Source organism: Tachypleus tridentatus, chromosome 6, assembly GCF_004210375.1.
Source record: "Tachypleus tridentatus isolate NWPU-2018 chromosome 6, ASM421037v1, whole genome shotgun sequence".
In the NCBI taxonomy this organism is placed as follows: domain Eukaryota; kingdom Metazoa; phylum Arthropoda; class Merostomata; order Xiphosura; family Limulidae; genus Tachypleus; species Tachypleus tridentatus.
The window spans coordinates 46,543,695-46,571,461 of record NC_134830.1 but is presented as its reverse complement, the minus strand read 5'-3'; the positions used below and the strand labels follow the sequence as shown (position 1 = coordinate 46,571,461).

General features: G+C 32.4%; 2 protein-coding genes across 4 annotated transcripts; one reads left to right on the top strand and one right to left on the bottom strand.

The window, feature by feature from the left end:
• On the top strand, nt 1-22,509 carry LOC143252396 (RNA-binding protein Rsf1-like). 3 transcript variants are annotated; one of them, XM_076504438.1, is made up of 3 exons: nt 1-157; nt 19,950-20,377; nt 21,245-22,509. In XM_076504438.1, the coding sequence occupies exons 2-3, from the start codon at nt 19,960-19,962 to the stop codon at nt 21,256-21,258; spliced, it is 432 nt and encodes a 143-aa protein (XP_076360553.1). In that variant the 5' UTR covers nt 1-157; nt 19,950-19,959; the 3' UTR covers nt 21,259-22,509. The 3 variants fall into 3 exon arrangements, with proteins under 3 accessions (XP_076360553.1, XP_076360554.1, XP_076360555.1); XM_076504439.1 differs by having other exon boundaries at nt 44-142; XM_076504440.1 differs by lacking the exon at nt 1-157 and adding an exon at nt 18,087-18,200.
• On the bottom strand, nt 21,309-27,636 carry LOC143251604 (GTP cyclohydrolase 1-like). Its single transcript, XM_076502873.1, is given in 4 exon segments — nt 21,309-25,044; nt 25,640-25,724; nt 27,275-27,299; nt 27,556-27,636. Coding segments are annotated over 4 exon segments (318 nt in total). The 3' UTR covers nt 21,309-24,917.
• Nucleotides 27,637-27,767: the final 131 nt, after the last annotated feature.

Sequence of the window (27,767 nt, the reverse complement as noted above, 5' to 3'; positions counted from 1 at the left end):
AATCCTTGTTCACACATGTTAAAACCCCGTTTTTGAAAACCTGTTAGAAGCGGTTTAACGCCGAGTAGTAAATATGAATTGCACAACATTTAAACGACCATTTGAAACAAAAGGAAGAAGGAATTGAGTGCGCGTTGAGAAGGTGAAGAGCATTGAGGTATATTTAAAGATAATTTAATAAGTGTAATTCTTTTTAACAATTATATTTTTCAATACAATTGTTTAAGGACGAGCACAATAACTAGAAAATAGTTTATAATATCTATCTTATTTTATGGGTCTAAGCCATGGAGATTAGTATCATTTTCACGCACTCTTAACTAGATTAGGCTTACGAGCTTATTTGGAACTGCGAATTAGAAATTTGGAGAATGTTGTCTGCAAGACCTTGATAATGATAAAATATTACTATTATCACTAGTCTTAATACAAAAGTTTCTAAAATTGTTATGTTTCATATTGTAAAGGGAAGAAACTTTATTTCACTTAACGTTATTTCGAGAGGTTTCATCAGATTGTTAATGTTGACTGACTGACTAAAGAATATAAACTATAACGCAAAGAAGTGTGTAATTTAACAAACAACGGAATATAAAACTGCGTGTAATATATAAGATAGTGTGTCACGTCAAATTTTATTTCTCAAAATAGAGATTACCCTATTGATTACGATTTTTGTGACGGGGGTACAATGGGGCTTTGTGGGAGGAGTTCCGTGAATGTTAGCATAAGCCTAATCGGTGATGACGAGAAAACCCACTTGTAGAGAAATATATGTGTAAAAACGGCTCGTTTGGGTTGATAAAATATTTTACAACGAGGAGCGAACGACATTTCAACCTTCTTCGGTCATTGTCAGGTTCACAAAGAAAGAAAGAGGTAATTGACCGGAAGCTGACCACATGTTTGAAAGGGGTTATGTAACTGAGTGTCGGAATGTAGAGGGCGGTGTTAGATGTTTGAATATATAATTTTATATTATTTATTTTATTATTTTTAATGTAGGTGTAAAGGTGTTCCTTTGTATTAATTTATTTTGGGTAAGTTGTTGTATAAGTAAGGCTTCTTTAATTTTGCGTTTATGTTATTTAGTATTTGGGTATTTTTTATGGTTATATTGTGCTTATTTGACTTGCAGTGTTCGAAAACGTGTGAAGGTGACTTTTAGTGTTCTTTGAATCTGGTTTCCATTTTTCTACTTGTTTCTCCAATATAGAAGTCATGGCAGTTATCACATTGAATTTTATAAATAATGTTGGTGTGATGTGTTTGTCAGTGTAGGTTTTACATAGTATATACCTCAGTTTTGTGTCGGGTTTTTGAATAAATTTGATATTAACTGGAATGTCATATTTTGTTACTAGTTTTTGTTAAATGTTGGTTATTTCTCTGCTGATGTTGGGAATATATGGTATGCAGCAGTATATGGTTTTGTGATTTATGAGATATATTTACTTTTGTTTGATGATTTTTGCTTTCTGTTCACATGTGTGCGTATAATGTTTTCTACGGTTTGTGGAGGAAACTTATTGATGTTGAAGTGGTGTTTTATTTTGTTTAATTCATCATTAATTTTATCTGGTGAGCATAGTTTTCTGGCTGTGTTTATTTTGTTTCTTAGTGTGTTGAATTTTTATTTTGTTTCATCTGTTGAGTCCCAAGGAATGTATAGTCCAGTATGAGTGATTTTTTTGGTGGATTTCTGTTTTAAATTGTGTATCGGTTCTTGTAATTTTGAGGTTAAGAAATGATATTTGATTGCTTTCTTCCTGTTCACATGTGAAGTTAATGTTGGTATGTATAGAGTAAATGTAATTGAAAGAAATAAGTGTATGTTCTGTAGATCTGAATCCTGTAACCATGTCATCTACATATCTGTACCAGTACAGTGGTGGATGTAATGCTATATTAATTGCTTGTGTTTCAACTTGTGTCAGAAAAATATTGTCTAGAACTGATGATACTGGATTGCCCATGCTTAAGCCATTTGTTTGTATATAGTTGTGGTTGCTGAACATGAAGTTTGTCTTCATTGTGGTGAATTCTATGAGGGTTGCTAATTGGTTGCTGGGAATGTCTGTAGACTGTTTAGGGTGTCGGATATAGAGTTCTAAAGCTATCTTGTAGGCTTCAGTGGTTTGAACTTTTGTAAAGAGGGATATATCATATAAACTGGGCATTAAGGCATTATGATTAAGTTGATTTAGATTAGATTTGAAATTAAAAGTCTTTGAATGAGCTGGCTGATGTTATGTATTTGGAGAATGCCCATGCTCTTTTTTTACCAAGATTGTAATTAAACATCCCAGGAAAAATTAAAAATTTATTTTCCAGAAACACCTAAAAACAACTTTAAATGATTTTCTAACAAAACCATCAACATAATTTCACAAAACAAGAAGCTAAAAAACAATCTTACAAAAAGAGACATAAATTCCATTAAAAACCTGAAACAAGACAAAAACATACAAATTCTAAAAGCCGATAAAGGTAACTCTATAGTCATAATGAACATGAACGAATACATCCAAAAAATGAAGAACATCCTATCAGACACAAACAAATTTAAACCAATACACACAAATCTAACAAAGACACATGAAATGCAACTAAACAAAATACTATTAAAAATGAAAAAGCCAACACAATTTCACAAACACTTTATTCCTACCTATGTAAAACCGACTCGCGCACACCACAAATGTATGGTGTCCCCAAGCCTCATAAACCATATTGTCCATTACGACCAATAATGTCAACATATGAATCGTTTAATTACAATCTTGGTAAATACATAGCATGGGCATTCTCCAAATATGTAACATCAGCCAGCTCATTCATCAACGACTTTTTAATTTCAAGTCTAATCTAAATCAACTTAATCATAATGCCTTAATTGCCAGTTTCAATGACATATCCTTCTTTACAGAGGTTCCAACCACTGAAGCCTGCACGATAGCCTTAGAACTCTATATCCGAGACCCTAACCCATCTATAGACATTCCCAGCAACTCTCGTAGAATTTGTCACGATGAAGACAAACTTCATGGGCAACCCAGTATCATCAGTTGTAGCCAATATTTTTTCTGACACAAGTTGAAACACAAGCAATTAGCACAGCATTACATCCACCACTATACTGGTACAGATATGTAGATGGCACGGTTGCAGGATTCAGATCTACAGAACACACAATTTTTTTTTTTTCAATCACATTAACTCTTTACATCCCAACATCAACTTCACATGTGAACAGGAAGAAAGCAATCAAATATCATTTCTTAACCTCAAAATTACAAGAACCGACATACAATTTAAAACAGAAATCCACCGAAAAATCACCCATACTGGACTATACATTCCTTGATTCCTTGAGACTCAGCACATGAAACAAAATAAAAACTCAACACACTAAAAAACCAAATAAAAACAGCCATAAAACTATGCTCATCAGATAAAATTAATGATGAATTAAACAAAATAAAACACTACTTCATCAACATCAGTAAGTTTCCTCCACAAACTGTAGAAAACACACCGAGACAGAAAGCAAAATCAACAAATTTGGCAAAAACTAGTAACAAAATATGACATTCCAGTCAATATCAAATTTTTTTTCACAAACCAAGCACAAAACTAAGGTATATACTGTGTAAAAACTACACTGACAAACACCACACCAACATTATTCATAAAATGCAATGTGATAACTGCCACGACTTCTATATTGAAGAAACAAGTTGAAAAATGGAAACCAGATTCAAAGAACATAAAAAGTCACCTTCACATGTTTTTGAACACTGCAAGTCAAATAAACACAACATAACCATAGAAAACACTCAAACTCTAAATACAGAAACAAACATAAACAAACTCAAAATTAAAAAAGCCTTACTTATACAACAACCTACCTAAAATAAACCAATACAAAGGAACACCTTTATACCTATTTTAAAAATAATAAAATAAATAATATAAAAATATAAATTCAAACATCTAACACTGCCCTCTACATTCCAGCACTCAGTTACACAACCCCTTTCAAACATGTGGTCAGCTTCCGGTCAATTACCTCTTTCTTTTTTTGTGAACCTGACAATGACCGAATATTTTAGCAACCCATATGAGCTGTTTTTACATATATAATAAGCCTACTGTAAATGTATAGTGTGAAATCACCTACACTGGAGCCAAGTGTATAAAATTTGTTTTGAAAGCAAAAATGTCTTTAATTTTGAACTTAAATATTTCTGAATTGAGCTATTTTTTGTTATATTGACAGTTTTTCATTTAAAAATTAAGCAACTGAGACTAAATTAAGAAATCACTTTTTTTTTTCTGATTTGTTGTCTCTATAATTCATTTTATACTTTTGTTGCTAAGTTGTGTGATATACAAAAAGCCATTCTTAGAAGTAGTGTTATGAAAATGCACTGGCTTTTCCATGTATTAGAAATTGGTTTTTACCAATAATTATTCTGTGAATACACCAGAAATTATTTTCATGAATGATCTTGTTTTTGATTAACTCATTAAGGAATTTACCTTCATTTTGACTGTTGTTGTTGTCCAAACTTGATTTTGTAAAATTTATTTTAATTAGCTATAAAACTTGAAGTAAGGATATACTTTGGGATTAGGGGTGGTAGTCTTGCCCCTCATATTTGATAGGCTGTACTTTAAGTAATATACTTATGATGAACAGTTGCATAGGTATCAAATAAAGATGATCTTAATAGTTTTTTTGTAGTGGATATATTCTGTTTTATTATAATTCTCTTGCAGTACTGAGGTAGTGAGTGAATTTGAATTTGTGAGATGGAGATAATAGTAGTAGTATTAGGAAATGTACCTTAATTTTAATGTGGATGTCGGTGCACTGCTAACTACCTAGCTCAACCCTTTTGGGACAAGCTCTGTATAATAGTTTTTCTATACATTTGCCCACGTTAAGTATTTGTACTATAACTTTTGATACGTTATGTGTATCCACATAAAATGTGGTAATTTGTAACAAGGATTACAAGTATTTTATACACAAAAAATCTTTTGTTTTTAATAGAACATTTGTTTATGAAAATATTGTCTGTTTTGTTACTAGTCTGAGTACAAAGTGATTTTATGTTATGATTTTAAAAAGAATATTCTTTATCCCAAAAATCTCTATTTGCATAATCTTTAAAATTTCAAATATATATATAAATGTTTGTTTTCAGTAAGATTTATTTTATTTTTTATACTCTGTATGATCTGTCACTTCACCAACCTTACAACCATAATAAAATATAAATTATGCTTTTTTTCATGCTAGAATGACTACATATAACACAAATACAAGTGTGTAGTCTAAGTAGCTAAAGTTTCCTAATGATATATATTTATTCTTTTATTACATTGATCTTCTAGTCCTGCCTATTTACCATATCTAATATAGAACTTCCCTTCAGCCTTTGCTGTCTTGGCTTTGTTTTAGTGGACTAGTATTTTGTAATATAGTCACATTCCAATTATTATACACTATATATGTATAAAGGTTACTATTTAGAAATAAATTTATTGAAATTATTTTTCTAAACATTATATAACAATAAATCAAGAAGTAAAGTAAACAATTATCTCTTGCCTGACCTTTGAACTTGGTTGCTGCTGGACATAGGTTGCTAAGCCTTTTAAAATTTTACACGTGGAGGATATTAACACTCCTACGAAAAGACGTTTATAGTCCTGATTTCTCCAAGCCCGTTCCCCTGGCTGTGGTTTTGCTAGATAGTAGATAGGGACAGTGGGAATCTCGTTAATCCATTCATTAATGGATTTAAATGGCAATTTCATTTAAATACAAAATTATTAGCCTAATATTAATAACCTTTCAAGTTGCTCTGGTGCCTAATAGGCCCCACTTTTCGTAGGAGTGTTAAACACACACAAAAAATTATTGGTTTTATATATATAGTTGAATAACCAAAAAATTATAAATAACTATACTAATACCATACAATTCCACTATTTATTAAGCTTACTAAGATATATTTAGATTAAAAAAAGAAAAAACTTCAAGCAATCTAAAGACAACCTACCTTCTTGAAATCTTTATTTGAAAGAACTTGGTAGTCTTTTCACAGATTAAAATGACTGAGAAAACCACTGGGTGGACATTCTAAGCTGTTGATTTGTAATTCACATATTGTAGGTTGGAGCAAGTGTAGATAAGAGACCATTTTAAAAAATGGAGAGAGCTGAATTGGGCCACTGTTTGATTCAGTCCATAAATCATATCTCGACAAAATAAAGATATAAGGTTCTTATTTTATATTCTAGCTTGTCATTATTAATAATTTGAGTTCATAATTTGTTCTTTGTTCTAAGAAAAATTAAAGAACTTATTTCAAACGGTAATTGTGTGTATGTATACATATATAATGTATTAAAACTGAAATGTGACTGTATTTTATAAAATAATAGTGGAGTGAAACACAGCAAAGATGGGTCACTTTGTAAAGGTCTGTCTTATATTTCTGGATACAGTACCCCTTAGAGAGGAGACCTCCTAGAGCAGGTTCTGTACTTTGTTTACTTCTTCGGGGATCTAAACATCTGTCCATATACTTGCTATGCATGGTGATCCCCTGAAGGAGAGGAGAGGATCCTGGTGGTTAAGGGTCCAACCCTAATCTGGGCTTCCACTAGAAATATAACTCTTAGCCACTGTGGCTAAACAAAGTAATTTTCTTCAGATCATCCTCATCAGATACTGCTCTTCTGTAACATGGACTAAATATTGAAAAAAATGGCATGATGTTAGTGTCTGGGAATGCTACTTGTAGTTTTGTAACCACCTCTTCAACAAATCACTCGGCAGCTGATCTGTACTTTTCACGTTGTTTATCTTTGATGTCATGGCCTCTATAAGAAGTGTAACCATTGGCATCAGGAGCTTGTGGGAGTTCCTTCAGTGCAATCTGTGTGTAAGGACTAGGGATGTGTACCAGCAACTGAATTGACAGAATTGACCCATTAATAATTGCTTTAGCCTGATCATAAGATAAATCAGCTCTCTGTAGAGATGTTGACAAAATTCCAAGAATGCCAACAGCATCAGTCAAAACGTGTCGTCATGACAAAGCTGTAACATGACATTTGCTGGACTAGACCATGTAGCGAGGCTCGGTCTGGAGTACCACGTTCCATTGCTATGACCTGCAGGCAACTTATCACAGATGCAATACAGTTGACTAGTGCTTGGATGGAATCATTAAAAGAGAACCATCGTGTGAAGAACACTTGATCAGTTTTGTTGCTTTGCTCTCTTCCAGAACCTGACACAACTTGGGAGAATATTTCAGGCTTTTTGCAAACTGGTTCAAAACTGAAATACTTCACAAGGTATGGCACCTGGTTTGCTGCCTTTTCAGCTGCCAACTGTAATCTGTGTGCCAAACAATGACTTGTTATTATCCAGGGGCATTCCTCCTTAAATTTTGTAGCAACACCTGTTTTTATTTCCACCATGACATTTGCACCATCAGTTGCAAGTCCAACCAAGTCAACATCAAACAATGCTTGATCTGCCATGACTGAGTGCATTGTGTTGCAGATAGATTCAGCCCTAGTGTTGGTCAGCTCACTCGCAGCAAGGAATCGACTTGTAACCTCAGCGTAATGATGAAAGATACCTGATATAAATTATCAGTATAGAGGTGTTTCCTGCATCAGTTGCTTCATCTGCTTGAAGAGCAAGAAATGGGAAAGGCGATGCACGAAAGTCTGCCTGCATTTCATCCTGAACTACATGGTTTAGGGCACTGTATGTATCATCCGGAGACTGGCTGTGGGTGTATATGAAGCTCTCTGTTCCACTTTGTGACTGAGTCTATAGTTTCTTTAGAGAGGTCACTCCCTGTTAAAAAATGCATACAAACTTGTATTTTGAAATAAGACCACCAATTAAAGTAATAAACAAAGATATTTGGAAGAGTTGGCTAGCTACTTAATTTGTGATAGATATTTTCAAAATGTTTCACTTTTAGAAAATTGTCAAATTGCCTTTTCTTTCAAGAAAATAGTGTAAAAAATAGAAAGTATCTTATTAATACAAAATGAAGAACTCTAGTGAATTCTTGAATACTTGTAGTGAAAGGAGGGAATGAATCTTCACAGTTGGGATGGCTTCCTTTGCTTGTATAAGTGATATGGCCATCTGTGCCTGAATGCCACCTTTACACTCCACATACTCATTCACAGCAGCAGTTGACAGGTCCTTCTTCAAAACTTGTGATGCTACTGCACTGCAATGATCTTCTGACTGTGCATGCTTCACTAATTGTCTTTTTTAGGCTTAGTAGCAGTTTTCCCTGAGGTAGCATGAATATTTGTCGTCTTATTGTCCCTGCATAATTTACAATGAAATGCATTTTGTTGGGAAACATGTTCCAGCCAAGGAAACTGTGAAAATCAACTTTCTTTAACAACTCTGTTAAAATCGTGGGTATATTTTTCTTTCACACCAGTCTGATTACTGCTGCAAGCTTCAGTTTCTTCAGAGCTGTTTTCTTTTGGAAGTGGATTTCCCATCATCAGTTGTTGCTTCAACCTTCTTTTGAAAATAAACACTTTATATCTAACTGCTTAGACATCTTTTTATCTGATATTGGAGTTGTCATGATCTCAATTCAAACACATGTGAAACGAAATTTGGGATTTCCACTTTGATACAGACCGTATGTTGGTTTGACGAAAATCAGGTTTTCACTGATTACTGTTTGTGTACCACGGGTAGAATCAAACATGTAGCATAAGAAATGAAAATAAATTAAATCATTAGCATAGCTGAGTAATTTATTTTTTTAATTTAATTTGTTAGTTGTCATATCCCTGAAATCATAAAAATACATATATAAAGAAAATATATATTACAGTCAGTGGTAGTTTTTAAAGACGTTTCTTCAACTTGTTTGGGGGTGCCTCTGGTCATTTGTCATCATTAATGGTGTGGATGGTGATAAAAACCACGAAAGCTGTTAAGACCGAAACTTGAACAGAATAAATAAAGGAAAACCATCGAAGACCGAAAAATTATCTTTTGCCAATGTGGTGAAACCAACACTAGATTTTTTAGCCACAGGCTGTTTCTTTTTTCCAATGGCAATGTGGCGGAAGCCAAGCTAATGTACCACTGGCCTTGAATTTCTATAGAAGAGTAGTGCTAGGATGGACCATCCAGGGTCAGTTGGCTGGTCCACTTCGGTTGAGGTCAATTGAGTACCAGTGTTGGACATTTTCAACAGGTGTTGTGAACATTGTGTCTGATGGTGATGGTGAGTATATTGGCTTTGCTGTAATATCCTTTGCATTGTGTATGTTCCCTCGTAGGGTTCTGTGGTGGTGGGGACAGTGAGTGCTGAAATGTATTCTGTCTATTATGGATTCCCCCATTCATGAACAAAAAATAAATGAATAAAACTTGGAAACAAAGGATAATTGGCAAATGGTTACAAATTGATGACTGTTCAACAACCATCATCACAGCCAGATTCTGTACCATTTTGTATTCATTATCTGAGAAATTCTTAGGGCAGATGTCTGCTTTTCTCATTCAGAAGGGATTAGAAGGGCCTGCTGGCTCCCCTAAGTCAGTAAGGAAGCTTTGTTCTGAAAGACATTTTGGTGGAAACATATGTACCACAAGACACCAAATTACTCTTGACGTTAAGGACCATGGAAGATATATCCATTGTGGTTACTCCACATGCAACTTTGAATTCTTCCAATGGAGTTATAATTAAAGGAATTTAAAGAACATTCCTGAATTGAGGATCTTCACTGATTTCTCCAGGCAAGGTGTTTCTGTGGTGCCACATATCTCCACCCAGAAAGATGGAATAATACTACCTACAAATGGACTAATTTTGATGTTAAAATTGCCATGTTTACCTCCTACTATCAAGGCAGGATATTTAAAATGAAAGGTATTGTCATATATTCCCAACCATCTTGGATATTTCCTGTTTCAGTGGTTTAGTCACTTGAAGACATTTTGTTGTGGTTCTTTCACATGTACTCCTTGTGGTGGCAAAGACCACAATGCTTATAAGTACACACTGCAACCACACTGTGTTGACTGCAGTAGTTCACACCCTTCATACATTTGATCTTTCCCTAAGTAGGTGGAGGAGAAAGAGGTGCAATCCATAATAAAGACTGTGAACAATATCACCTACCTAGAGGCTCAAAAGTTATTGTCACTTGCTTCATCTTGGACTTATGCTGGTGCACTCCATTTTACTTACACAGTGGATATACAGACAGAACTCTCTATGCTTCTAACAGTCATTTTTTAATGCTGTGAAGTTTTTTTTTTCCTTCAAGTCAATGTCTACTCCAATCTCTCTCCCTACCACTTTTTCCAGTGGTTCGTTGGATCCACTTCCTTTATTTCTTGATTCTGGTGTTTCTACAGGTTGATCTTCTCTGGTCCTGAAATGTAGAATTATTATTTGTTCACACCCTCGGTCACTGACATCTTTGTCCATCAACAGAGATCTGTCCACTTAATTCAGGGCAGGATCCAAAGAGGTCGATAGACCTCCTAATAAAGAGAAAAAACGTCAAAAACAAAAGGGCTCTCCCATCAGTTCTCTTCCACCTAAGTAAAAATGACCACTTTGACACAGTGGAACTATTGAGGTTTCCATTCTAATTTGGATTAAGTCAAGGGGCTAACTGATCCTTATTGTCCTGCATGTATTTTTCTTACAGGAAACATTTCTAAAACTTACTGATACAGATGTCTTTCAGCAGTTGTTTTTATTTGGAAATGACAGGTTAGGTGATGAACGAGTACATGAAATGGTGGCACTGCTGGTTGAATAGTACATGCCAGGCCTTTCTTTGCCACTTGGTACACCCTTGAGACCATAGCCAATGCATGTTTCTTTAGGCTGTACCATCACTGTTTGCTCTACCTTTCTTTTGAGAGATCTATGATCAGTCGGGCTTTGACGCTCTCATTGAATTTAATCTTGGAGGACTTTAATGGTCATAGCACCCTCTTGGGGAGGTGCTGATATTGATGGGAGGAGTTGTTCCATAGAATTATGCTCTCAGCTTGCAACCTTTCTCTCTTCAATACTGGTGTTTATACCTTTTATGCACCTAGTCAGTCTTGCTGCTATTGATTGCTTTGATTGCTACCTTTACCTTTTCTTGGAGGGTTGACAGTGACCCACAGGGCAGGAATAATTTTCCTCTCATTTTGGAGAGAAACTGGCCACCCAAACTGCATACCTTGAAACTGGGACTTGTGACATTCAAGTCACAATAGCACATATTTTAGTGTCATGCTGTTATTAAGATCATGAGCAGTGACACCATTTTAAACATGTTTTTGCTATGGGTTTACCCCTGACGTTGGACAGTGTTATTGGTGATAGTGACACTGTCCAACTTACAAATGTTTTTAAGAGCTGTTGGCCTTTTCAATTCTATTTAAGTTTTATCTAGCAGTAGACTACTGTTTTTGTTTTAACTTAATTTCCTTTTACACTTTATAATAATTTTACTGTTTTATTTTTTTACTGGTTGTTTGGTACAGATAGCCTAGTTGCTTTGTGTTATAAAACGCTAAACAACCGACTGCATACAGTAACACGAGTACACCTGCTTCACTTCATTTCAAATTTTTTCAAATATTTGCTAGGTACTGCTGAGAGGTTGATTATAAAAACACTATAGAAGTATATAACATGTAATTTAAGCTATTTAGACTAAATGTTCATGTTTTTGTGTTATTTGTAGGCATTTATGATGATAATAGCTATTTATATTTATTTATTTATTTTTAGGTGGTTACAAGGTCACTTAAATTGGTGGATCCTGTAAAGGGTTAGGTTAGAGAAAACAGCAGATAAAATAGTCTTATTGAAAACAAACTCTTAATCTATTTAGATTTTAAAAGTTATGCAAAGGATATTTGAGAATTTTGTTAAAAAGAATAGCTTTTTAATTGAAAATGATAATTTGACTATAGTGAAATGGCCTATATTCACAAATATCTATAGGACAAATACAGAGATGCCAACCATTACGATTTGAGCATAATAATTACAATTTTGGTGTATACATTACCACCATATGCTCATACAGGCAAATATTATGACTTGTTGCAACTCCCAAATTATTATATATTATATAGGCCTATACAATAAAGTAATAAATTGTTCCCCAGGGCTTGAAAGGGGTGAAAAGAAAATTTCTAGTGAAATACAAATAAATTTTAATAATAAATAAAAGACGTAGTCCAAATGGCTACTTGCAATAATCATGTTTGTGCTTGAAATAATAAATATTTGTATCTCCGACGTCTACCAATAGTTTGAGTGTGGTGCTTCTCCATACTGAGTACGTGGGAGAATCCATAGTTACATCATCAGTGCTCGTCAACCAATCAGTGCTCGTGTAGATGGGTATTTCTCATTTTCTAAGTGGCATTGAAACACCAATGCGATCATTCACAAGTTGGAAAAAAAAGAGGCCTCGTTTGCCAGATTGTCTTGTTTCTGGCAAATCTAAAAGGACTAAAACTGTGAATCAAAAATTTAGGAAAGAGTGTAGTGCAAAATATCTGGTCATTCCATCAAAAGTCAGTGACAATCATGCGTTATGTACATTTTGTCACATTGATTTTTCTCTGGTGCATGGCAGGATAAATGATTGTTCCAGACATACAAAATCAGCATCTTGCCAACAAAAGGCTGAGGCGAAGACAAAAGCGATGCAGATAACGACATTTATGAGTAAGAATTCAGAATATGAAAAATAATTTTTTTTTAAATTTATTTATTAAGTATACAAAACACAGTCATAAATGAGCAATCTATAGCAGTAATAAATAATAGTTATAATAATAATAATAATAAACAGCTTAGAGAGATTGGTCAGGCCTAGTAGCTGCAAATGATAAAGGACTGTCTACAATCATTATGCTCAGTCATTTGAAATAGTTGGCATCTCTGCAAATACCTCATTATGAAATTACTTCATACTAGTGCAATAGACTTGTAATGTTTACTAAATGACTTATCAGATTTTGTGAAATACATATACTGCATTGAAGTTAATATAAATACTAAACATGTGTAAGCCCATTGTGAAAGAGTTGATCAGAACTAAAGTAGACCTAGCTGTAGTTGTATTCTCACAACCAATCATGGGGTTGCTCCCAACTGTTTGGGAACTGCTGTTTTGTACCATCAACTCTAATGCACAGGTAGAGAAATTATTAGATGGGTGCCATCAGACATTAAAAATGTTTTGTATTTCTCAGTTTTGTTATTGGGCCAGTACTATATTAGAAATAAAATTAAAAGTACATTTAAGAATGAAAATTATTTAAGAAAAATAGTATGTAAAAAGGAGAGTGTTTCATATCTATCAGTTTTTTTGTGGCTTTCAAACTGTGCAACAAATATTGAAGCTAATTGATGTGTTTCTTGAGAGAATCACGTTTTTGTTGAAAGTGATTTTGACAATTCTCTGTACAAAAATTAAATGTACTGTCATTTTAATAGATGAAAACCTTATCTCCCTGTTAGTAATAAATAATATAGTATTGAGCATCATGAGAAATAACTACTGGTAATCTTTGAAAGAAGATAGATAAAACAAGTGGGTGTGGAAAGAGGGGTTTAATTTTCAATCTTATTGCTGTATAACCAAATAAAATTGAAGGCTATGATGGCAATGTATTAAGTAATATACATTCAATTTTGTATTTGGATGGATGCTAAATAAACTGGAGAGAAAATGTCAAATTCTTACATTAGAAGGAATTTGGAATTTTTTATACTGTTTTAATAAAATGTAAGAATCGCAAACAAATGTACCATTAGAAATGAATTACTAGCTACATATTTATGCTATGCTTATGAGCTCTTGTTTTGATTTTGTTTTAAGCTTGAAAGCTTGCATAGTGAATTATGAGAAAATTAGATGTTTTGGATGTCAGCTGCAAAATCACAACAAATTTAGCTTAAGGTTTGTGTGTGTGTGTATCAAAATTCAAAATGGCTCCAAATCTGTTAATTCATATACAATTTTTTAATTAAATTTGAAATACAAAATAAACAGTTCCTGAACAGTAACTATATAAACCAGTGTTGTTTTTTGTTTTGTGCTGTTATGTGTCTTAAAGCAAGACATATTGGGACATCTGCTGCATCCACTGAGGGAAATCAAACCTTTTGACTTTTATATATCTGCAGTCTTACTGTTGTCCTCTGTGCAGATCTAAGGAGAGTAATTGTCTGTATAGTTATTAAAATGATTTGGTAAGTGAAGCTTATGGTGGGTTTTCAAACTTTCCTAGCCAGTGGACCACCTTCCATTAAAAATAGTTATCCAATGAAAGTTGTGCATTATATATTTTATTACTTTTACAGCTTGACTTCAGTTTTAAGGAAAATGAAAAGATTTAAATCTTTTTTGTTTTTTTAATTATTGCAACATACTTTAACCCTTTCGTAATGTGTTAAGGGTCAAGGGAAATACAATCTCGATTGTTGGCTTGCATTCAAAATGTTATTGAAATACTATTTTATGAATTTATATCAGTAACTTTGGTATCAAACTGTAGTTTATAATTCGAACTTTAATATTATATACAAGATGATTTGTTTTATGTAAAGGTAAATTTTGGAATAACGCCTTAAATATTAATTTTTGTGAGTCATGTGGTGTTGTGAATGCAGCAGTGGTTAACATTAGATGTTTGTGATGTCAAAATATTAAGTCTGTAGTTTTGTATGAATTAAGAACTCAAATTAATGATATTAACAAGCTAGAATATAAAACCTTGTATCTTTATTTTCTGGAAATATGGCTTGTATACTGCATCAAATGCAGAAGCCCCCTTCACCTCTTTCCATTTTTGGAAATTGTCCCTTTATATACACTTTCTTCAATAAATGACATGTGAATAACCAAATGACATCTTAGAATCTCCTTCTGATTGTTTCTTCAGTCATCTTAATCTGTTAAAAGGCTGCAACTTTCTTTTGAACCAAGACTTGAAGAAAGTAGGTTGTCTTTACTCTACTCCAAATTTCATTTGTTTTTCGCACCTAAATACAACTTAGTAATTAGTTTGATAAATTATAGTGGAATTCTGTGATATCAATATTGTAATTTATGATCTTTTGGTAACACACACACACACACACACACACACACACACACATTTTGCAAGTTCAAAAGTCATAGCTGAAATAGATGATAATTGTTTTATTTAGTTATTTATTTATTGTTTTATATCTTAAGAAAAAAGTGTAACTTGTTTCTAAATAGTAATAAATCAATACTAGTCCATTAAAACATGGCCAAGACAGGTTGACTTTGTAATGCCTAAAGATCAGTTTTATATTCTTGGACACAGTAACTTGATTGTACCATAATATTGCAAGTTATGTAATGTTAAGGGACTCAATCAACTTGGACTAAACATTTCTATATTTATATTCTAATTTGTATGAATTTATTTATTTTGTAATGATTGTTACAAAGTTGGTCAAGTTGATGGATCTTGCATAGTTAGGGTAGGGAAACTGACAAAACATATATAGTCTTGCTGAAAACAAACGTTTGAAGTGTATTTAAGAGATTTAGGAGACTGCACAAATAAGATTGAGGGCAAAGAACAGTTTTGGTTTTTTAAATTGTAATATGAAATCACTTTACACTTAGACTAGTAAAAAAAATTCTGTTCACATCTTTAGTAAAAAATAATTAAATGTATTTTTTTGTATGCAAAAAACTCGTAATCTTTACTAAAAGTCCACAATTTTGTGAAGATGTGCATCACATCAAAAGTTAATATAAATAGTTAGTGTATAAACTTGTCTATAATATAATTTGTTTATAATAAGCCTGTTGCAGAAGAATTAATGTGAAGGATGATACTGCTTTGAATTTCTGGGTCTGTATTTTGATAGCTTCAAAGGGATATCTAACTCCACATTTATCTTATATCTGTACTTCAATTTTATCTGTATCAATTCAACTGGAAATCAGCTGTCTTGTTTTTGGCAGTTGGTAGGCAATGGTGCTACGTGTACAGTACGTTTGCGCAATTCAGGTTAACCTGCAGATGACCTGGGAAGGTTGAAACATTGTTCTCTGCTTATCAGTAAAAGTGTTAGTATCCATACCAGTTGTTCTGAGATAGAATAATGAACATTTTTGTGTCAGTTTTCTTAAGAATGTAAATACAGGATTCACATAGATTTATAAAATCTTTAAAAAAATCATTGCTTTTAATCATAAGGTTCATAAGTTTAATATTATCATCACATCCAGTTTTTATTCATCAATGTTTTTTGTTTTGTTTTCTTCTGTTGTTGGAATGATTAGTAGTGTTAAAGTAACTCAATTTTTATTTCCAAAAAATCATAAAATTGGTTGTGGGTAAAGAACTTAAGTTTTAGAATTTTATCATCAACCTCAATATTTCAAAACATCAAGTATTTAGTCTGAGCTCTGTTTCTGTGTGAAATTTAATAGAGAAAAGCAGATCCAAAACCCAGCATTATAATTGAATGGATATAATAAAAGTATTTGCCATTAAACATAGTCTCTCTGTTTAGGTATAATTAGATCATCCTTTATGTATGATCAACCTAAGCTAAAATGTTTTGACATTTTGGGCACCGTTACCAAATTATGGGACAGTCTGGATTATAAATAAATTGTGGTTAATGTTATTGTTTTTTATATTCTTGTCGTTAGTTTGTTTTTGAGATCTAAACTTCATTGACTTTAACATCTTCTTTCTTGAAACTAAATATTTCAGTTATTTTTTCTTGGCAGTCCCATCACATCCTTATATTAAATATCTTTTTAGTGTTTGAGGAATTATCAGCACTAGTTATTAGATGCTCTTTTACACACACACACACACACACACACACACACACACACACACACACATGGAAATTTATTAACTTTCAGTGCAAGCTCTGTCATTTTAACTAACCAAGTGAACTCTCTATTCATGAAGTCTTTATAGATTTAATAATACTTTTAAACTTTCAATATAGTATGCAAATCTTTAATAAGCTAAAAACATTGTCTATTAATATATTCAGTATTTGTTTTGAACAGTGATAAGTAATGTTCATGTTGAGATTAAAAAATATCTTTTCTAATCTCAAGTCTCCAGTTTTGTGTGATCCCTAAAATCTAAATATGTTTCAAACCTTCTTTGTTTTGTTTTTTCAGTAACACGTTTTTGTGTTATTTTCTCTATCTTAGCTAAAATGAGATCAGTCAATTTGATCAACCCTGGTAACCATTTGAAGATGAAAAAATCTGCATAACCCCCCTTTTGTGTGTGTGTTTAGAATTGACTTTAAGTGTAACATGAAACTATATTCATTTATCCTAAGGAGAGTAGTATACATCTATAGTTAAATTTTATTGTTTGTTTGAACTGTAAGTTAACTACTGTTTGCACCATTATGAGTTATAAATCTCTTTGGGCATGTTCACAGTATACCATTGAATTACATTACCCACATGCTTACAACATGAAACATTTTTATAATATTATTTATTTTACCTAATCTTAACTAACCTACGGAGATCACTTCTCCGTTTTATGCTGGTTTTTTTTTTTAGTTACCTTATTTACGGGTGTGGAAGATGCAACCCCATTTTGACCAGTTAAATTAAAAAAAAGAAAAGGTTGCAGCACTCTTACCAGTCTTACCAAGATGTTTCATGGGTTGTTTTGTGACTTAGGTACATAAATCCTCTTACCCACTTGTTGTTTGTGAGCTATATGCTTATCATATCTACCTTTTGAAAATGTATACTTTACATTACCACTGGAATATCTGTATTATTACCAGTAATAATGTTATTCTAAGCCTGTTCTAGGAGTGCCCCCCCCCTTTTTTATATATATAGAAGCCATAATATGAGTTGTATTTAAAAAAAAAAATTGATTCAGCTTAACTGTTGGTGAGAACTCTTACTGAGAATAGGTCTGTGTTTTGAAATTATTGCACAACAGCTGAACAGAATGGTCTGAAGGGAATCAAAACAAACTTGCAGTATTTTGCAAGTGGCTGCCATTACCAGATAGTGTTTCTGCATTTTTACTTTTCATATGTTCTTACAATGTTGTCTTAATATCAAGATCATTTGAGGTAAGTAAAAATGTGATTGTTTGATGAAAAACTGGCAAATTAGACCATTGACTTAGTCTAGTGGTGAAGCACTAAAGAATTTTGTGATCACTTATGATTCTCTTATTTAGTTGTTTGTTATTTAGTACTATGTAACTTGTACATTTCATTTTGGATCATATAGAGGTTTTGATTACTGTTTGGTATTGAAATGCTCTTCTAGGCTTAAGTTTAGGCCTATGAGCAACAAAATATTCGGGCCAGGAAAATGCAGTATTTTATAATAATAAAGAATGAACATCAAAAACAAGAAGTAAAGTACTTGCACAATCTTCTTTCTTGCTATGGATTGTTGAGGACATTTAAGTCTTTCTTATACAAATGGTAATAATTTTTATTTAATTAAATAATGCACCAAAGTACATTGCTTAATAATGTGCAAAAGTAGACATTTTACACTACCTTCCAGTTTTTATTGCCATTTACAGATTCATCTAAGCTAGATGTTAAGCTTTTCACTGAAATGTTGCTTGTACTCTGAGTGAAATTATCTGTTCAGAATACATTATACAATACATCATTTGATAGATGAAAACATTGACTTTCCATCAGTTGTTGTCTGTAATATCTAACTAAACTTAGGAAGGAACTGCTAAGATATCCTGAAAGAGAGGATGTGATAAGGGTGTGATTTTGTATTTATAGTTCAGTAACCAAACAAAAAAAATTATGGTTTGTCTCAGCAATGTTTAATTTTTCCCTTTTTCAAGGGATAGTGGGATAAATAAAGGTGCCTAGAGAAAGCCATCATACTAGGGAAAATTTAGCATTTTTAATAAATATTTCCTTGTAAAATTAGGAACTTGAAAATTATATACCATTAAAATATAGATTTTAACTAATATTTTATGCTGTACTTATTGGTATAACCTAAAAAAATTTTTTAATGAAAGTTTCAATATAAGATAGTAAAACTCTGCTATGCATAGTAAAGGATACCTTGAGTAAAAGAGTTAATCCTGTTATTTTATTCTTGTTAATTAATGTCAGTTATGAGTTTCATTCTAGTTATTTTTCAATCAAGTTCTCTTTTTCTTTTAACTGTAAGGAATGTTATTGATATAGAATTGTACTAGATATGTAAATTATTATTCATAGCAGCTTGCTTAATCCTACTAGCATGAGTCAAAGGCCATGCCTTTTGTTTTGTTGACTCTTGCACATGGTTTTATTGAACTATTATTTTATATGAATGTATATCAGTAAATTTGATATCAAGTTGTAGATTATTATTAGAATTTTAGTACCATACATTAATTTGCTAATTTAAAAGTATTTAAAAATAAATGCTAAATATTAATTATTGTGTGTTGTATGTTGAATGTAAAATTGGTTTAACTTAGATGTATGTGATACCCAAGTACAAAGTCTGTAGCTTTGTACAAATTAGGAACTCTTATTACTGATATTAAGAAGCTAGAATGTAAAATAAGAACCTCTTTTCTGTTTTCTGGTATTTTAATTTTTCTTTAATCAGCCATGGAGGCTTTGCCCACCTCTTCAATAAAATTTGGTCAGTTGCAATCTTTTAGCATTTAGTGTATAATTTAGTTATTACATTGTATGTATTCTAAATACCCAAAAGTTAAAAACAAAACAAAAAAACATGTAAGAGTATTCCAATATAACGTTGTTACATTAGACTGATCTAACTCTTTTTATTGAAGTTTTTTTTTCATGAAAACTTTTGCATTATGTCTGATTTATCAGATTACACAAGATGAACAGAAGGGATAGTGGAACACGTGTCTTTGTTGGAGGTCTTACAGAAGATATCCAGAAAGAAGACCTAGAAATGGAATTTGAGAAGGTTGGAAAGATTGTTAGTGTTTGGGTAGCACAAAATCCACCTGGTTTTGGATTTGTTGAGTTCGATGATAGAGAAGATGCTAATGAAGCAATAAACTCAATGAATGGTCAACTTATAAAGGGCACAAGGATCAGGGTAGAAATGTCAAGAGGAAAACGTAGTGGGAGAGGAGGAGGCCGGGGGAGGGGAGGATTCCGAGGAGGGCGTGGTGGTGGCTTTAGAGGTGGTCAGGGAGATTATGATAGACGAGGCCCATCTTATGACTCGTACAGAGGAGACAGCAACTTTTCTCGCAGGGGTGGAGGATACAGGTCTCATGATGGAAGAGGTAGGATTTTACTCGTAAGATAGAGGTTATGCTTAATTTGCAACAACTCTAGATTAGGTTTATCTGCATGTTCTCTAAGTCATTTAAAGTTCATATGATCTCTCCTGTTAGCACTGACTCAAATTAACATTTTTTTTATTTTTTGATATTGTTTCTATGGCTAGAATTTGACTTTATGTTGAAACAGTTTCTAAAATCATTAAGTCATAGTGTTTGAGTCATGTAAAGAATCTCTTTAAATTATTCATCTCATTTGTCAGAAATTAAACAAGAGAAGACTGACCATTTGGTTGAGTGTATTTCATCTTTACATGATCTAATATGGAATACTGCATAAATGTTTGTGTAAAATGTTAAGACATTTAACAAGATTTCTTCTCTTTTAGGTTAAACATTTCTTACTCTTTTGTAATTCTTTAAAAATATTGTGAAAAGGATCTCATAAAAACAAAAACTGCAATTACAATATTCTTGAAATGGTTATACATTTTCTTTCTGTGGCTTTTTATTCTTGGTTATGTAGTTGTAGTATTTGAAAGAAAAATTTGAGATTCTTACAAATTAACCTTTTTGTTTTAATTCATTTAATTTCTGCATATCCTCTATACATTTCTCCATTTTTTCTCTCTCTCCAGAGAACGGGTTAAACTAAAATGGTAAAGTGTCAAACATTGCGAGTAATTGCATAAAAACATTTTTTCATTATCTCTCAACAGAAACTTGTGTAAGAATATTGTGATACTGAAAATAATTTTAACTTAATGCCATATTAGATTTTTCTTTTAAGTATCTTTGTTTTATATTCCATTTTGTTGAACTATTGTAACTCTGCTTCAGTAATACAACTCAAGTTCTCTCTTTCTTTAGAAAGTCCCTACTGACTTGAAGGTTTTGAAGTAACTTCAGAAGTACAGTCATCTGTCTGTAAGAGACCCTTGTTTTTTTTTCAAGGGTTCTTATATATTCTGCTTCAGAAAGGTGTTGCCACTCATTTTGTGATTTTGTTTTTTTGTTTAATATTTTTATCCCCTCTTTTGGTTATGTTTTCATATTTTCCCAAACTTGTTGAAAGCAACAGAGTATCAAACTTTAGATATTTTAAAATGTCTTTTTAAGACTATTTTGTGGTTTTCAACATCTTGAGTTTACATTTGAAGTTAATTAAAAATAAACATAAATTCTCTTCTTTTATTCAGCTGGTTATGTTGACAACTGTCAATTGTTGACAGATTTTTGTATTAACCTATTTTAAGATTCACAAGTTTTCCAGTTCATAAATCACCCAAGATTCTGTGCAAAAATTAAAAGTTTTATCTCCATGTATTTCAGATATTGTAAGAAAATCTTTGTTCTTTTGTCAATCTTGATTGAGTTGCAACAGTTTTACCTAGGGAAGTGTTAATGTCTGCCTGTAAATGGTTTAGACAAGGCATTTTTAAGTGTTGGATAAGACTGCTGGAAAAAGTGGTATGGAAGTTTTTGCATTAAGCTTATGTCAGAAATAAATTTTGCTCTAACTTTTACATAGTCTCAATTTTGACTAAAGAAGTTTACAATAATACAGACTTTTAATTTGTTGCCATAACAAAGTGGTTTGTACAAGATGAGAGTTATATTATAGATTGGCATAAATTCCAGTGATTCTTCAAAACAACAAGTTTGGAGAACAATCAGTAGACTGTTGTTCTGTTTGATTGTACACTATAGTGACATACAGTGAAATACTCATCCCAGTTAATCCTGAGAAAACAAACATTGCAAATGTACTTGACAATTTGTACTGCTTCTTCAGCCACAGAGTCAAACTGAGGGTGTTAAGGTGAAGTTTTTATGTCAAACTTAATGCTTGTCAGTAAATTTTAATTCTACTCCATTGTCTGTGTGATTTTATGTGGCTCAAAATTCCCATTGTTCAACTGACTTATCAGCAAAAACTGTTGTAGTGTCATCAAAGGGATATATTTTTAGCTCAGTTGATAAGTTTATCAGAATTCAGTTTGTGTTGAGACTAGACTATTTTGTCTATTTTATGCATTGAAGTACTTAACTTCTGTTTTGGTGGTACATGTAATACTGTATTTGCACCATTTTCCCCATTTTTGCATAACCAATAAAATTCTCTTCAGAATTTCCTCATGGTATATCATGGTTTTTATTCTCCTGATTCTTATGATTAGATTTTTTTTTTTTTCATGAAATCTGGTTCATCAACATTTAAATTCAATTCCTGTTTGAAAAACTGGCCAGGTGTCTACCACAAATGCTGTTGACATTTCAGCATTTAAAGAAATGTTTGCTGTTAACTTTTAAATTTTTGGCTGACTTTTCTATGTCCTAACTTTGTTTTACCAGGATCTTTATAATATTCTAAATCTCCTGTAATCCCAGTCAGTTTAAATTTATGATGCTTTAATTTTATCTCTCATACTCTTTGTGAGCTAATCTCTTTATTTTACTTACAGCTACTCTCTTTTCTGTATAAGGAAATGTGTTCGTCTTAAATTTGAAAATTTCTTAATTTTCTACATCTGATCAGTGTCTCAACTCGGTATCACAACTCGTAATAGGTAATTCTTGTTGCTACCCTTCAAAATATGCTTTTTTGAAATTTGTAACAAAAATATTCTTTATCTGAACGTGTAATAAATAATTGAATCTAATAAAGCAACAATCACTTGTACCAAGATGCTCCCCAATTTTCACCCTCTATCATCTCCATACCTGAAGTTAATAAATGTACAATAGTGTTGTTTCTAATAGGGTCCTTGGCTAATTGTTGAAGAAAGCAATCTTGAACAGTTTTCACAAACCTTTCTTGTTCACTGTTTCACTCTAGGATTTTCCAGTATATTTGGCCAGAATTAAAATTGCCTATAACTTAGCTGAAACCTCAATAGCATTATAAAGATTGTCACTAATTTCACAAGTAGTATTTGGGGGCCTGTAACAAATTCTCACTAAAAGCCTTTTCTATTTTATTTATATCCACCAATGAAAATCCAAATGTTAGTCTTTGATATCCTCAACTTAAACAGGATGTAGCTCACATTTTACATTGTATAGTCACTGCCCTACTGTCAGTTAATCTGTCTCGATTAAAGCTGTATTCAAAGAAATTTGTCACAAATCATCTATGTTTTTGTTATTCCCATTGTGTAAAAAATCTTCATTCCTACCAGAGTTATAAAGTCATCTGTTTTATTTCTTGCACTTTTGAGCATTGACAGTAACAGTTTAGCCTATCCTTATAAACCACTTCTATACTCATTTCCTATGCTAAACTTTTTCTCTACCTCTTATTCTATTTTTGCATTTAGTTTTCCTGGCAGTCACCTTCATCTAGTCCTAGTTTAAAATTTCTCTTACAGCTGAGTTAATAGCTCCTATCCAGCTCCTATCTTATTTGAATGTAAACCATATATTCCAAAAAAAAACTTCTTCCACTGAATTGATCTTGCAAGTCCAACCAGTCAATCTGCCCATTTTTGCTAACCTTAGCTTAGTATTTAGCCCTTGTGACCTTCTTATAACTTTATTCCCACATTTAATTTTGGGCAGTACCCTAACAAAATTAGGTTATGACCTTTAAATGTCTTTATCAACCCCTTGTTCCTTTGACCTACTGTTTCCATCAAAAGCTCCTACATTCACCACAAAAACTGCATACTTGCTATTCTCCTTTATTACATCTTTCTTTTTCAGTTGTATCCTCCACCTCTTGGTAGCATAATTTGATTCTTTTCACCTTATTTACTCCACAGACTGTTCTACCCATGTCTTGAAAGGTATTGCTGTAGCCATGATGTTCACATCCTTATGTCTGTTCTCTTTGCCTTTGCTCCAGTAGTTCCTCACCTACATATGCCAATAGCTGAAATTTGTTTCTAAATAGAATAGGCTCATTACAACTGAATCCAATATTTCAAATGTATTTCTAATAGTACTCATTTCTAACTTCCTGTAAGTTGTTGTTTGCTTATGTATCCCTTGCATCTGAAAAATATTTGGGCCCACTTTTTTAAAATCCTGCTGCCATTTCCCACAGTGTACACTTCTCTATCTATTGTCTCTACTTTAATTATGATAGCCTACAAAATGTACATAAAAATTGCACATCTTCATTGCTAGCATCCTTAAAAGTACGTGCCAGTCCAGAGTTCCCAAGTAAAACACTTATTGCACCTATTACCCCTAACAAACTGTGAACGCCTGATTCCTACATAAGTTTTAACCATTGTATTTATGCTTAGTCTTAAATTACTCAATACCAAGTATCTGGTGGTCTACTGTAAATTGATATTGTTAAGTCTGACGTTTAAAGTCCATTTGTTATCAATAGATACTCCAGAGTAATAAAGTTAATCTTTATATAGAACTTTTTATTAGAAGTGTCTAAATACATGTGGATATGTTAAAAAAAAAGTTATTTTCTCTTCCAAACGAAATATAAAATGCCACACAATCCTTTCAGATAATAATATATTCATTTTAAACTCCCACCCCTAGCGTTTAAAAATAAAACTAATATTCAGTTTCTTAATCATTTATGAATTAATTTTAAAAATTCTTCTCTTGTCTTGGTATCTTCCCGGAAGCAGCCGAGCATAGTGCTGGTTACGGTTTTGCTGTTAATTTTCTGATCACCACGCATCACCATACACATGTGGCTGAATAAAAGAAATATAATAATTATTATTTAAACTGGTCATCATACAATACAAACGAATACAGTAACGTTCTGGTGTCTAGTGGTAACAGAAAACTGTTTTAATCATTTAGTGTGGGTAGTAGGGTACTGTTGACTGGCTACCTTCTCTCTGACCAATAATTAAGGACTGTAGTAGATTACGTTGGTGGAACTTTATTTTATAGACTTCTTTAGAAGGAGAATTTAGATTTTTGAACAAACTTAAAAATATTCGCGTTATTTCCTCTGGCAAATGAAAATAAATAAAATAACCATACGATCATTTGAGATGATAATGTCAGTTTGAAAATCACACTAGTACAGTAAATCTGATCGTTTTCGTGAATTAATGTTAAAAATACTTTCCTTGTCGTCAAATCTTCCCTGAAATAGCCGATCATTTTCCGTGAAATTTCTGAACTCCACACTTCACTTATACACAGTTTTGTTTGTAATTGTTCTTAACTGATCTTATACTGTCCCAGTTTGCAGCAATAGGCCGCTAACTTCTGATGCATGGTCAGCACGTTGAGGAGGTAATATTAAGATTTTAATTTTATAAACTTGTTACTTACGTAGCTTCCATAATTACACCCACTCCTGTAGGACTGATAGTCTCGAAGATAGTAAGGGCAATCTGTTTTGTCAACCTCTCTTGAACTGGTAGAGAAGTAATGATTAAACTTGTATAGATATATGTAGCCACCCAACAAATATATCACTTTTAAATTGTGATAAATAACAAACTGTTAAAACTTCACGTGTAATTTAAGGTGTCTCTTTCTATTACTGATACTTTTACAGAGCTCTTTAACCTTTTATTGTACGACATGAATTGAGACACGTTATTCTGTCTAAAAATTCTAACAGTGCGTGTTATTACTTTTAGTTAGAAATTATCTGTCGGCTAGGGAACAAGCTTCACATAGTAACCAGTTTGGGGCGCTGGCAATCAAATGTGTCATATTCTTTGCTAACGTTTACTGTATTAGGGTCAGCGGTTGTATTATAGAAATTTCACAGTTAAAAAAAATATATATAATTGAATTAATGTTTTTCAGTGCGAAAATATTTATATATAAATGATAAATTTTTCCAAATAAGGAAACGATCACCATATATTCATTGTGAATTAACTGTGGTGTAAATAAATATTTACCTCTGGTCAAAACAACCTTATCTGCCTGCACAGATCGGAATTAAATATGTAAGCTGGTAATGAACGTGGCTTATTAGGTAATAAGATGTGGTACGTATATCCTGAACAAAAGTTGTGTAAATTCATGATTAATGAAAGGTTGTCTTAGGGCAGGAAAAGTTTTATTTTATATAACTTAAAAAAAACAAACTCCCATACAAATAGGAAAAAAAAATGTCAAACCGTAAATTTGCATGTTTCTTTTGATGGACCCAACCTTCTAAATTTGAAGATTCATCAACAGGGTGCGAACCAGTGGTAAAAAACAAAAACTGGAAAAACACTAATAAATTCACAAAATTAAAATTTGTGTGCATTTTCCCATAAACCTGGTGAACTTCCATACCAACTTTGGTGAGGATTTATACACACCCTGCGAAATATTTACATGGACATGCAACAGAAGTACTATTACATTTATATAGGTGGGGCCAGTGCTGTTGATCAGCGTGTGACGTATCGTGACGTCATCTACACCACAAGAATGGAGAAAATTTTAAAGTTCTTCATGAAGGTAAACGGAGGCAAAACAAAAATGTTTTGACCCCTATTACAAATTACACTCGCACAGAATAAAAATTTCCTGAAGTTCGTAATAAAAGTTTTTCTGGTGTCATATAAGTGAGTTTATTATAGTATGATGATGTTCAGAACTTTGCGATTCAATTATCATCAGTTGAGTGGCTTTGTATTCGCACAGACCAGGAAGCTTTGGCTAGTCCTAAACCCATATACTAGCCTATGAATAATTTTAATATACTGTCAAGTAGATAAAACTTTGTCCCATATTATGAAAATTTAGAACAACAAAATCCATTTTATTCATGTTTCCATATTTGTAGTGAAGGTGCGGATGACACGTGAAACGCATCTAAGAAGTATAATCGTACCACCTCGTACCAGATTAAAATTCATATTAAAATATTATTTTTGAAATGTATATGAATAATCGCTCACTAAAGGAAAATGGATTTATTTCACTGTGTATTAAAATTTTATCGAGTTAACATACCTTGTAGACGTCTACTAAATCTCGACTAACCTATTAAAAAGAGACAAAAATATTATCAGCCCAGTAAATTTGAAATAAACTCCAAGAAAGGTAATCTGAAGTGTAAACCAATAACTAATTCCCTTTGAGAATAGTCTACCGTGCATGGTGTATTTATTTTTATAATACTTTATGAATATTAAATGATTTATTTAAAGATGTACAGTGCCTATGCCGTGCTCTGTTTTATCTGTGTATGCATGAAATATGTGAATACTGTGATGCCAACAATACAAATGCACTTGTTACTTTGCCAGCTTGCTTAAACCTAGAACTCTCTTGTCAGGCAGGTATCCAATAGAGACCTGAAAATAAAGTAACATTTCTTACACACATTCCTAACAGATTAACATAAGTTTGTGTGTGTGTGTATGCATATAACACGTGGGGAATGATACACAAAAAACTCATTCTGTTGAATACTTAGTAACTTTTTAAGACGTGAAAGAATTTT

Excerpts from the sequence above, each read along its gene's own strand:
- LOC143252396 (XM_076504438.1), top strand. The coding sequence starts at position 19,960 with ATGAACAGAAGGGATAGTGGAACACGTGTCTTTGTTGGAGGTCTTACA.